Source organism: Anolis sagrei, chromosome 9 (assembly GCF_037176765.1).
Source record: "Anolis sagrei isolate rAnoSag1 chromosome 9, rAnoSag1.mat, whole genome shotgun sequence".
Lineage (NCBI taxonomy): Eukaryota > Metazoa > Chordata > Lepidosauria > Squamata > Dactyloidae > Anolis > Anolis sagrei.
In genome coordinates, this window is record NC_090029.1 from 5,417,357 (window position 1) to 5,430,692 (window position 13,336).

Sequence of the window (13,336 nt, forward strand, 5' to 3'; positions counted from 1 at the left end):
GAGAGGAGAGGTCTGAGGCTGTCAGAAATAATTGGAGTTGAAGTCCAAAACACCTTGTGGCCCCCAACAATGACAGAAGAAGACCAAACCTGGCATACAGACCCCCCCCCCCCCCAAGACCAACTCTACATCCTGGTGTAGTTTGAGGGAGGATGGATCATGGATGACGGGACTTGCAGTACTTTAACTCACTTCCTTAGAGCACTGTGGCCCACACCAATGACGGATCAGGACCAAACTTGGCACACAGAGGCCCAATGGCCCACTTTACAACCTGCTATGGTTCAGGGCAGGATGAACCACGAATGATGGGATTTTCAGTACCTTCACCCAATTCACTTCCCACAGAACACTGTAGCCCCTACAAATCTCAGACCAGGCCCAAACTTGGCACAGAGAGTACTCATGACCCACTCTACATCTGATGCAGTTATAAGGGGGATGGACTATGGATGATGGGATTTGCAGTACCTTCACTCACTTACTGAAGCCACTGCGACCCTCATCCCTGCCACCATGCTGCCCTCAAGTTAAAAGGTTTGCCCATACTATGATTATTGAAAGTAGAGAGAGAGAGGGAGGAGAGATGATGGATGGATAGACAGATACATCCAAATATACTTATTTAGACATGCATCTGACGAATTCAGGAACACAACCTACAAGTTTCTAGAAATAATAAGCTGCCAACTAAATGACAAAGATTACCAGCGTCTTGTAAAAAATAAGAGCAGAATGAGAGGAGGAGGAGAAATGAAAATAGAGTAGATTACAGATGTTAATCCCAATTTTCCTGCCACCCCCCTATTTAGCCCATATGTTCTCCTTTTCCTCTGCAGTGCTCATTCTTAGATGCTAGCTGTATTGTTCCTGGAATGTCACTGCATTTTTCCTTGAGTGGATATGACCCACCCTCACCAAAGGTTTTGGCACTTAAACCAGCGTCAGTAATGGACTGGGTGAGAGTGAAGCTTAGATCTGGACTGCCTGATAAACTACATCTAACCTGGTAACAACACTGTATGAACACCAAGTACAAAGAAGTTGCATGCAATAGCACCCTGCAGGAACTCACTGGCAGTGCATGGGGTGCAGACCCCAAATTAATAAGAACATCAGCCCTGGTCATGTCTTACTCAATGAGGTTCTTGTGGGTTTTTTCAGGCTATAGGGCCATGTTCTAGAGGCATTTCTCCTGACGTTTCTCCTGCATCTATGGCAAGCATCCTCAGAGGTAGTGAGGTCTGTTGGAATTAGGACAATGGGTTTATATATCTGTGGAATGGCTGGGGTGGGGCAAGGAGCTCTTCCCTGCTGGAGCTAGGTGTGAATGTTTCAACTGATCACCTTCATTAGCATTTGAAGGCCTGGCTGAGCCTGGGAAAATCCCCTGTTGAGAGATGTTAAGATGTGCCTGGTTGTTTCCTCTCTGCTGTTTTGCTGTTGTAATTTTAGAGTTTTTTAATACTGGTAGCCAGATTTTGTTCATTTTCATGGTCTCTTCCTTTCTGTTGAAATTGTCCACATGCTTGTGGATTTCAATGGCTTCTCTGTGTAGTCTGACATGGTGGTTGTTGGTGTGGTCCAGCATTTCTGTGTTCTCAAATAATATGCTGTTCCAGGCTGGTTCATCAGGTTCATCTTGGAGGAGGTGGGGTTTGCAGATTCTTTTTGCACGGTCTGCCAAGGCTTTAATGGTGCTTCTTTTTTGACTTGGGTGATGGTTGGAGTTTTTATGTAGATATCTATCCGTGTGTGTGGGTTTTCTGTAGACGGTGTGACCCAACTGTTGATCTGGTTTGCGGATGACTAGGACATCTAGAAAAGGCAGTCTTCCTTCATTTTCTTTTTCCATTGTGAATTGGATTTTTGGGTGGATGCTGTTAAGATGGTCCAGGAACCTGTTGAGTTCTTCTTCTCCATGGCTCCAAATGGTGAAGGTGTCATCCACATATCTGAACCATATTGTGGGCTTTTTGGTTGCTGTCTCCAGGTTGCTGTCTCCAAAAAGAATCTGTGAACCCCACCTCCTCCAAGATGAACTGAACCACCTCAACCGGGCTCTCCAGGCCAATGGATACTCCACCTCAGACATCAGAAGAGCTGCAAGACCGAAAACAAGCCACGAGAGTCAAGACGAAGATCCACCCAGAGGAAAAGTGTTCCTGCCATACATCAAGGGAACCACTGACCGCATAGGGAAGCTGATGAGGAAACACAACATACAAACAATCTACAGACCCACCAAGAAAATCCAACAAATGCTACGTTCAGCAAAGGACAAGAGGGATCCTCTCACCTCTCTGCAGGAGTCTACCGTATACCATGCAGCTGTGGACAAGTCTACATAGGAACCACCAAACGCAGCACCCAAACATGCATCAAGGAACATGAAAGGCATTGCAGACTACTTCAACCAGAGAAGTCAGCCATAGCAGAGCACCTGATGAACCAGCCTGGACACAGCATATTATTTGAGAACACAGAAATGCTGGACCACACCAACAACCACCATGTCAGACTACACAGAGAAGCCATTGAAATCCACAAGCATGTGGACAATTTCAACAGAAAGGAAGAGACTATGAAAATGAACAAAATTTGGCTACCAGTATTAAAAAAAACTCTAAAATTACAACAGCAAAACAGCAGAGAGGAAACAACCAGGCACATCTTAACACCTCTCAACAGGGGATTTTCCCAGGCTCAGCCAGGCCTTCAAATGTTAATGAAGGTGATCAGTTGAAACATTCAAACCTAGCTCCAGCAGAGAAAAGCTCTTTGCCCCACCCCAGCCATTCCACAGATATATAAACCCATTGTCCTAATTCCAACAGACCTCACTACCTCTGAGGATGCTTGCCATAGATGCAGGAGAAACGTCAGGAGAAATGCCTCTAGAACATGGCCCTATAGCCCGAAAAAACCCACAAGAACCTAGTGATTCCAGCCATGAAAGCCTTCGACAATACATTCTTACTCAATTGTTGAGTATACCAGCTCTGTTTGGCACAAGTCTGCCCACGCGAAGCAGGTGAACATAGAATTGAACAAAAATACAGAATAATCACAGGATGATTCAAACCTACACCTGTTGACAGAATAATCACAGGATGATTCAAACCTACACCTGTTGTATACACCTGTTGAGAATACCTGCCCTGTTTTGCACAAGTATGCTCACACGAAGCAGGTGAACATAGCATTGAACGAAACATACAGAATAATCACAGGATGATTCAAACCTACACCTGTTGATAGACTCTACAAGCTAGCTGGCTTTTCCACTCTGATGTGCACCAGGAAGTTTGTTTGTTTGTTTGTTTTGAATGGGGGTGGGGTGGGGCTCAGTTTCCTGCCAGCAACAATTCGATGCCTCTATGTACACATGATAAAATACATAACAAAACCAATAATTATATATAGTTAAAAACATTAAATAAATACAATTAAAACTACTAATAAATACCAGTCTGGTGGCCGTTATCTAGCCGAATTCTGTGGTTGGAGACTCCATCGGACTTATCCATAGTCCATTATCCATAGCCATTATCATCATTGCCATTGCCCGCATAGTTACCCGAAGGCCTGGTCCCACATCCATGTTTTTAAAGTCTTTCTAAAGGAGAGGAGGGATGAGAATAATCTAATTTCCCCGGGGAGTGAATTTCACAGGTGGGGGGCCACCACCGAGAAGGCCCTGTCCCTCATCTCCGCCAAGCGTGTTTGAGATAGAGGTGGGGCCGAGAGCAGGGCCTCCCCAGAAGATCTTAAACTCATAGGTGGGACGTAGAAGGAGATACATTCGGACAGGTACGCTGGGCCGGAAACATATAGGGTTGCTGCTGACTGGGAGAGAAATAAGGTTGAACACTGTGAAAGCCACCCACTGCATGGCTATCAGCCTCCTTCCAGTAGACACAAATCAAGGGAAAGCTTCATGAGAACCACCACTCCTCTTAATGTCCCTCTGGGCAGCTAAACCAGGAAATCCTAACTGGATGGCCCCCCACGAGGGTCTTCCTCCAGGGCAAACCAAGAATGGGCAACTTGGAAGATGTAGACTGGGCAGATCAAAAGACAACCTGGCAAAATGGCACTACCTACAAGAATCCTCCACCTTGTGTGACTGTGAAGGAGAACAAGCAACTCAGCACCTGTATGCTTGTCCACAATGCTCTGCCTCATGTACAGAGGAAAAACTGTTTAAATCAGTATTTCTCAATCTGAGGGTCGGACCCCCGAGGGGATAGTGAGGGGATTTCAGAAGGGTCACAAAAATATTTCTGATGGTCTTAGGAACCCCTTTAGCAGAGAGGGCTGAAGATTTCTCCGCCTGTCCTTCTCTTCCTTTTTGGAAACAGACAGCAGATCCTCCTGCCCAAAGCCCACCTCCGCTGTGATTGTCCAACCTCTCAGCCAAAGTGGGGGCTGTTTCTTTTTTTAAAATCTTTATTGGCATTTTTATTATTACATGTTAAAAAGATAGACCAGATAGAAAGTAGAGTGGGAATATGAATATGTATGGGACGGGAGGGGGAAAGGGAGGGAAGAGGATAGGAAAAAAGGTAGGAAGGGGAAAGAATAAAGAATAGAGTGTGAAGTTTAAAAGCATCTTGAAATGAAGATTGAGGTTTCCCCTTCTTTCGGTGTTTCTGAAGAGAGTTCCTTTTCTTTCATTGGTAGGGTTCGTTCTCTTTTTTCTGTTGTCATCATGGTTTCATGGGCCACAAAGTAGAGTCGCTTGTTTTCTTTCGTTCTTCCTATCTTTCCAACCAAAATAATCATTTATCAATGTCCAATCCGTTTCTTTCTCAGATAGTCCTTTACATTTCTGTATTAAGTAGCTTAGTCTGTCCATACTTCTTATGTCCATAAGTTTAGTTTCCCAGTCTTCTATATCTGGAGTGTCTTCCATTCTCCATTTTTTTGCGTAGCACATTTTCACCGTTGTCGTAGCAAGGAAAAGGAGTTTGTCTTTGTTCTGTTCACCTATCTCGTCTGTAAGTCCTAGTAGAAAGATTTTCAACTTTAATGGAATGTTTATCTTGAGTATTTTCTGTAACTTTTCTTGTATTTTTTTCCAGTACTTTCTGGCTTTGTTACAGTGCCACCACATGTGATAGTATGTTCCCTCCGTTTCTCCGCATTTCCAGCGGAGATTCTTATAATACACTCCTATTTTTTTTGGCGTCATGTGCCATCTATAGAACATTTTCAGCCAGTTTTCCTTCAGATTGTATGCTTTTGTATACTTCAATTTCTTAGTCCAAATCGTTTCCCATTCTGTTAGTGACATCATTCTTCCAATATTTCTCGCCCATCTTATCATACTTTCCTTAATCCTTTCTTTTTCCATACTCCATTCCAGTAACCTTTTATATATTGTAGAAATTGTTTTTTTTTTAGATTTAATTATTTTGTCCCAGGCATTCTCTTCCGGCATAAATCCCAACTCCTTGTCTTTATTGTAATACTCTTGTAACTGTCTGTATTGAAGCCATGCTAGGTTTATGTAGTTTTGTTTTATCTCTTGTTGTGATTTCAATTGGAATTCTCCTCCTACTTTTTTAAAGACTTCTTTATAGTTTGGCCATTTCCTCCATCCTATTTCTCTCCTCTGGCAAGCTTCCAGAGATGAGACCCATAAGGGGGTTCTGTTATATATTCTGTCGTTGTATTTTTCCCATGGTTTTATAATGGCTGCCCTAATAAAATGATTTCCAAAATTTTTCTCTAATTTCTTTTTCCCGTACCACGTGTAAGCGTGCCAACCTCTTCTTAGGTCAAATCCCTCCAAATCTAACAATTTTTCATTTTTTAGTCTTCTCCAATCTAAAGACCAGGTTAGTGAACACGCCTCTGCATACAGTCCTAGATCTGGCATGGCGAAGCCTCCTCTTTTTTCTCATCTGTCATATTTTTAAAATTTATTCTAGGTTTTTTATTTTGCCAAATGAATTTTCTAATATCCTTATTCCACTCCTTTATCCCTTTTTGATTTCTTATTATTGGGAGATTCTGAAATAGAAACAGCGTCTTTGGGAGGATATTCATCTTAATACTTGCGATTCTACCTAGTATCGATAACTTTAGATGCTTCCATTTCTCTAGGTCTTTCTTAATTTCCTTCCATTTCGCAATATAGTTGTTTTGTAGCAGTTGTGCATTCTTTGATGTTATGATAATTCCCAGATATTTTAATTTTGATACAATTCTTATATTCCATTTTTCTTTGATCTTCTCCACATTCCTTTTTGGTACATTTTTTGTTATTGCCTCCGTTTTTTCCAAATTTAATTTGAAACCTGCCAGTCTCCCAAATTCCTTTATTTTCCCTAGCCATTTTTCTAAATTTTTATTTGGTTCCTCAATGATGCAAATAATGTCGTCTGCGAATGCCCGACATCTTAATACTTGCGACATGTGTACGTGCGGCCATTAATTGTGGTCCTTTTTAATCCTTCTGTCTCCCTGATCTCATCCATTAGTACTTCCAATGTTAGTATAAACATCCCTGTCTTGTTCCCTTCTTTATTTCAATTGTTTTACTTTCTTCTCCATTGATTACTATCTTTGCTTGCTGAGTCTTATAAATAGCTTCAATTGAGTTCTGAAAATAAAAGCCTATATCAATTTCTTTAATTAACAATTTGAAAAAAATCCAATTAACATTATCAAAGGCCTTTTCGGCATCTAAGGCCAGAAACATAACTTCCTTTTGAATATTTTTTTCATAATATTCTATCAGATTGATTATTGTTCTTACGTTTTCCCTTTGAAAGCGATTTGGTAAAAATCCTGCTTGTTCTTCTTTTATTCTTTTTGATAACAAATTTTGAGTCTCTCTGCTAGAATGTTACTGAATAAATTATAATCAATGTTTAATAAAGAAATTGGCCTGTAGTTTTTGACTTGTTCTGGGTCTTTGTTTTCCTTTGGAATTACACAGATCGTTGCTTGGTTCCAGGTTTCTGGGATTCTCTGATTTTCTCTGATTTCATTCATTACTCTCTTCAGATATGGAATTAGTACTTCCTGTAGAGTCTTATAGTAAATGGCTGTCAGCCCATCCAGGCCGGGAGCCTTATTTTGCTTCAATGTTTGGATCGTCAATCTTATTTCTTTTTCAGATATCTCTTTGTTCAGAATCTATCTTCTTCTGATATCCTTTGGATTTTCTTTTTTCCTAAATAGTGTAGAATGTCCTCTTTCTTGATTTGGTTGTCTTGGTATAGTTTTTTGTAGAATTTAACAAATTGGTTTCTTATTTCTGTTTCCTGGGTATATACTTTCTCCTTTTCTCTTATTTTTGTTATATATCTTTTTTCTTTCTTTCTTGTTAATTTCCTCGCCAGCCACCTCCCTGGCTTGTTTGCGTTTTGGAAATGGTCTGCCTTGATAAATTTTAATTGATTTGCTTTTTCTTTTAATTCTAAATATTCTCTTTTTTCTGTAGTGACTTCAGCCTTTTGATCATTTCTTTCTTTTTTGGGTTTCTTTTTAAGTTTTCTTCTTCTTTTTGTATATCTTCCATGATTTCTCTTGCTTTTCTTGTTTTTTCTTTCTTCTTTTGTGCCTTCTGTTGTATTAGGTGTCCCCTTAAGACTGTCTTACTTGCTTCCCATACTATGAATATGTCAACCTCCGACGTGTCGTTAATTTTAAAGTACTCTTTGAGTATCTCTTTGTTTCTTTCTATATCCTCAGGTTTCCTTGGCAAGTTCTCATCCAGTTTCCATCTCCATCTTCTTTCTCCCTTTATAATTTCCATCTCTATAGGACAGTGGTCCAAATTCATTCTTGCCAATATCCTTATCTTGTTTGTCCATGTTGTTAATGATTGCGAGGCCCATATCATATCAATCCTCGACCAGCTCTGGTGTCTGGCTGAGAAAAATATATAGTCTTTAGTGTTTTCCTTTTTGTTTCTCCATATGTCTTCCATTTTTAGATCCTTTCTTATGTTTGTCAGGGATTTCGGCAGTACTCCTGTTATCTTATCCTTTTTTTCCTTTAGTAGTTCTGTCTAATTCTTTATCTAATACACCATTGAAGTCTCCTATTATTATAATCTTATTGAATTCTTGATCTAATATATGGGTTTCCAGAGTTTTTGCAAATTTGGATTTTGTATTATTAGGCGCGTATATATTACAAATTAATATTTTGGTATTTTGCCAATTTATGAGTACTCCTACCATCCTCCCTTCTTGGTCTCTGAAAGCCAGTTCTGATATGATTTCATCACTGACGTAGGTGATGACTCCCCTTTTTTTTCAGGGCCTGATGAATAGTAAGTTTTACCTAATGTTTTATTATCTAGATGCGCTACATATTTACTAGCTTATATGTGTCTCCTGTAAAGCAATTATTTGACACTTCTTTTTCTTTAAATCATTAAAAAAATATTCCTTTTATTGGGGGAGTTAAATCCGTTAATATTGTTACAAAATATTATTAAATTGGTCATCATTTATTAAATTTTCTTGGATCTTCTTCTTGTTTCTCTTCTTCTTCTTGTCCTTCCTGTGTTTCCTCTTCCTCTTCCTCCCCCTCTTCCTCCTCTTCGTTTGTTACCATCTCTTCTTGATTTTCTGTCCTTTTCTCTGTTGCCATTTTCAGTGCTTTCTGATTCATGTTGTACTTACTTAAATCCAATTCTTCCTTTCTAGGAGATATAATTCTTTGTCTTTTGCTCTATTTTCTCTTGGTATCATAATCTGCCTCTTCTTCATCCATATCTTCTGACTTAATTCTTTCGTAGAACTGTCTGGCTCTTTCCACCAATTTTATCCAATATCTTTGACCTTTGTATGTCGTCATTAATCCTTCTTCTTTCTCCCAACGGAATCTCATATTCTGTCTTTTTAATTCATCTGTCAAGAATGTGTATTTTCTTCTGTTGTTGATGGTGGAGGTCAGGTATTCCTTCAAAATCACAATTCTTTTCTCCTTGTAAAATGCCGATTTCCTGCTGCCTATTCTGAGGATCTCATCTCTCATCACTTTCCTTGTGAATTGTATTATAACGTTTCTGTCCGTCTTGTGTTTTCTTGCAGAGTTAGTGTTGATTCTGTAAGTCCTGTCAATTTGTTCCTCTATATATTGTGTTGTTCTCTGTAATAGTTCTGCAAAGATCTCTATCACCTTCTCCCTTATATTTTCTTCCTTTTCTTCATGGACATTCCTCAGTCTTAGTTGGTATTCCGTATTTCTAGGTTTTCTTGTCTCTGCAGGATTTTTTGATTTAATGTCTCCAAGTTCTTCATTCTTTCCCGTGTCCTGTCCTGACTCTCTTCTTGTTTTCGTTTTTCTTTCTTCAGACTTTCTATGTCTTCTTTCATTACTTCAGCATCTTTTTTCATCCCTTTTATTTCCTTTCTTATCTCTTCCCTTAGGTCTGCCATCTGTTCTTGTGACACTTTTTGATATGCGTCCTGTTTTTCATTCATTGATTTCAATTCTTTTCCTATATTTTTTATTTCTTTCAGTAGTTCCTTTAATCTTCCATCTTCACCTATTGATAGTCTTCCTGTTTGGGTTATCTCTTTATTTGCATCTTTATTTCCTTCTTTATTTACTTCTTTCGTTATTTCTTTAGTTTCTTTTGTTTCTTTAATTTCTTTAACATTCTTGTCCTTATTTGAGGACATCTCTTCTTTCTGTATAAGTTGTCTTTTCTGAAACAAATTCAAGTTTTTAAGGTCTGACCACATCTAATTTTTCAATATAGTTTTACCTTTATTCTTCAGCTTTTGAGTTTTAATTCCGTTCTTTTTGTTTAATTCTTAATATTTTCCCCCTATCTTACTTTTTATAGTTTATTTTTATTTCTATTTTTATTTAACTTTTTTCCCTTTTTGATATGCCCTTTATTTCGCCTGCCCCCTGATGCAACTGACGACCGCCCTCTCTCTATCTCCAGACACAAGGTCGGTTTTCGCCAATGTTTGGGGAGCCTGTATTTATTTATTTAATTGTTCCGGGTGTTTGAGCCAATATTTAATTTTTAATAAACTTCCGGAGCTAATATTTACTTCCAATTGGTAGCCAATAATATGCCACGGTTATTTAGGTTGTTTGGGGCTGTGGTGTTTATGGCGGCTATGATATTAAAAGTCTTCCTGCTCTTTTGCAATCTTTTGTATTCCCTTATGTTTGTCTTTACTGCTTCATAGTTTCTTCATAGTTTCCTCTTAATGATTGATTGGCATTCCTCTTAATGATTGATTGGCATTTACTTAGAATATTTTTTTCTCCTTCTTTTCTCCTTTCTCCTTTCCTCTCCCTCGTGGCCATATATTATGTTCTCTGGTCCTCCTCCCCAGCAATTAAGTGGGGGGGGGTCTCTCCCCTCTTCTTCCAACACCTTTTACACTTACTCTTTCTTTTCTTCTGTCTTCTGTTTCTTTAAAATGCGCGTGGTCGGAGATGGTTCAGGAACGAGTAGCCTGAGCGCCCTGCCGCGACTCGCCGTACCATGGGCTCCTTACCGGACCTATTTGGCAACCCCCTCTTGAGGAGAGAGCCTTCTTCTAGGTCGTCGGCAGAGCCCCCGGTTTCGCTGTTCTCCCCTCTTCAATCCATGGGTGGGAAGGGAGCTATCACTCTACCCAGTCGCTTGGCAGGGTTGGCACATCAGCGGAGCTCTAAAGTGCCTGACTCTCCGCCATGCTCGTGCACTGGAAGTCTTCTTCAAGGTGGGGGCTGTTTCTGAGACATCAAGCCACGTGGCAGCGTGGTGTGTATGTTCAGGTGGGTCCCTTCAAGGCATGAGGGCTCTGTGTGGAAAGTTTGGCCCAATTCTATCATTTGTAACCTCATGGACTAGTCCACCCCAGAGCTCCATGTTGGACGTCACCACCAGCTCCTTCAAAGTCAAGCCAGTCACTTCAAGGATCTCATCCATCCATCTTGCCCTTGGTTGGCCCCTCTTCCTTCCATTTTCCCCAGCATCATTGTCTTCTCTAAGCTTTCCTGTCTCTTTGATTGTAGATGAACTATAAATCCCAGCAACTACAACTCCCAAATGCCAATGTCTATTTCCCCCAAACTCCACCAGTGTTCACATTTGGGCATATTGAGTTTTTGTGCCAAGTTCAGTCCAGATCTATCATTGTTTGAGTCCACAGTTCTGTCTGGATGTGGTTGAACTACAACTCCAAAACTCAAGATCAATGCCCACCCAACCCTTCCAGTATTTTCTGTTGGTCATGGGAGTTCTGTGTGCCAAGTTTGGTTCAATTCCAATGTTGGTGGACTTCAGAATGCGGTTTGACAGTAGATGAACTATAAATCCCAGCAACTCCAACTCCCAAATGACAAAATCAATCCCTCCCAACCCCACTAGTATTCAGATTTGGGCATATTGGTATTTGTGCTAAATTTGGTCCAGTGAATGAAAACACATCCTGCATATCAGATGTTTACATTATTATTCATAAAAGTAGCAAAATGACAGTTATGAAGTAGTAACGAAAATAATGTTATGGTTGTGGGTCACCACAGCATGAGGAATTGTATTATAGGGTCGCAGCATTGGGAAGGTTGAGAAAGACTGACCTAGAAAAATCCTCTACCTTGTGCAACTGTGGAGCAGAACAAACAACTTTGCATCTGTACACCTGTCCACAATGCCCTGCCTCATGCACAGAGGAAGAATTGTTTAAAGCTACGGAAAGGGTGGATGTCATTGCCCAGTTTTGGTCAAAAATTATTTAGCCACTTGTTCTCCCTCTGTTTTATCCACTGAGTTGCTGAGCTTGTTGCCGAAAGGTCACAGGTTTGAATCCTCGGAGCAGCGTAAGCTCCCACTGTTAGCTGCTGAGCTGATGAACTTGCTAACCAAAAGTCTAGGTAGTGGAATGAGCTCCTGATGTTAGCCCCAGCTTCTGCCAATCCAGCAGTTTGAAAACATGCAAATGTGAGTAGATCAATAGGTACCGCTCCGGCGGGAAGGTAACAGCACTCCACACAGTCATGCCAGTGGCCACATGACCTTGGAGGTGTCTATGGACAACACCGGCTCTTTGACTTAGAAATGGAGATAAGCACCACCCCTCAGAGTTGGATACGACTAGGCTTAATGTCAGGGGAAACCTATACCTTTTTTCTCTTAGCATAATAAAGTTTTCTACAACTCCATCTAGGACACGCTCAAGATACAAGAAACATCCATTGCTCTTGATGTGAAGCTGATTCAACATTTTTGCAATGCTTCTGACACAAAATAAATAAAACCCGGTAGCAATTTTTAAGAGACGGAAGGCAGATTTCCTTTTTGGGGGCAGAATTCGTGATGGGTTCATGTCCTTACTTTATCCCTGGCCTACCTGTTGCTCATTCCTCGCACTCCTCTCTGCCTCTAAACCCCTTTCCTGGACTCTTTCCCCAGCAACCCAGCATGCTTCTAGTCCTCTGCAAGCCAGCTGCTCTTTCCCCCGCTTGGCAAGCGATTCTGAGCACTCCATGATTTATGTGAATAAAAAAGAAAAACCCTTTTTGGGCCTGCTGCTTCCTAAAGTAGATTTACCTTCAATCACCATTTATTAAATCTCCCGTCCATTAGGAGCCGTCGCTTGCAGGAGCTGGATGCATTAAGCCTGATTATAGAGAGGCTGGGGAGGGAGAGTGCTTGGAAGGGGGTTAAGATCGGCCCATTTGCTTCTTCCTTGCCTCGCCTGGGTCAGACTGCTTTCGAACAACGGAGCTCTTCGGACCGCCACCACCGCCATGTCCTGGGGCTTGGTCAAGATCCTAGTTGTGGACATGCGTCTCGTGGGGTTCCATCCCGGTTTGGTGGCCAGGGGCTAGCTTGAACATGGAGGGCAAGAAGGGCCGAGGGGGGAAGATTGGGGGCTCCCTCCGGAGGATGAGCGGCTCCTTCAAACGCACATCATTGAAGGGATCAGCCTCTGGATCACAGAAGGTAAGCTAGCCATATTGAGGTTGATGAGCCAGGTCAAGAAGGTGGATGGATGAATGGATGAATGGACGGACGGACGAATGCAGCAAGAACATTTTCCCCATGCTTGGTTTCAGATCTGGGGCACATGGAAGTTGTGGGATATCCATGAGCATACATGTTGGTGATACATATATCTCCATGCCTGGTTTCATATCTGGGGCACGTGAGGTCAACTGTGGAAACTGTGGGACATCCATGGGGATACATCTTGGTATTATGGATCTGAGGGTCCGGCTCACCTGCAATCCCTTCTTCCAGACTTGGCGCATGAGCAAGGTCAAGAAGATGGATGGACGGATGGAGCAAGAATGTTTTCCCCATGCCTCATTTCAGACCTGGGGCACATGTGGTCAACTGTGGAAGCTG

General features: G+C 41.2%; 1 protein-coding gene across 10 annotated transcripts in view; it reads left to right on the forward strand.

Moving 5' to 3' along the window:
• TRPM1 (transient receptor potential cation channel subfamily M member 1) overlaps positions 1 to 13,336 on the forward strand; it is a 188,486-nt gene that overhangs the window by 32,753 nt on the left and 142,397 nt on the right. For 7 of the 10 annotated variants that reach the window (XM_060755784.2, XM_060755786.2, XM_060755785.2 and 4 more), the window contains exon 1: positions 12,600 to 12,931. The exons of 1 other annotated variant lie outside the window; for it this stretch is intronic. In XM_060755784.2, coding sequence (XP_060611767.2) covers positions 12,824 to 12,931 — 108 coding nt within the window. In that variant the 5' untranslated portion in view covers positions 12,600 to 12,823. Of the gene's footprint in view, positions 1 to 12,597; positions 12,932 to 13,336 lie in introns of those variants that run through there. 2 more of the 10 variants (XM_067471244.1, XM_060755792.2) reach the window with 2 other exon arrangements.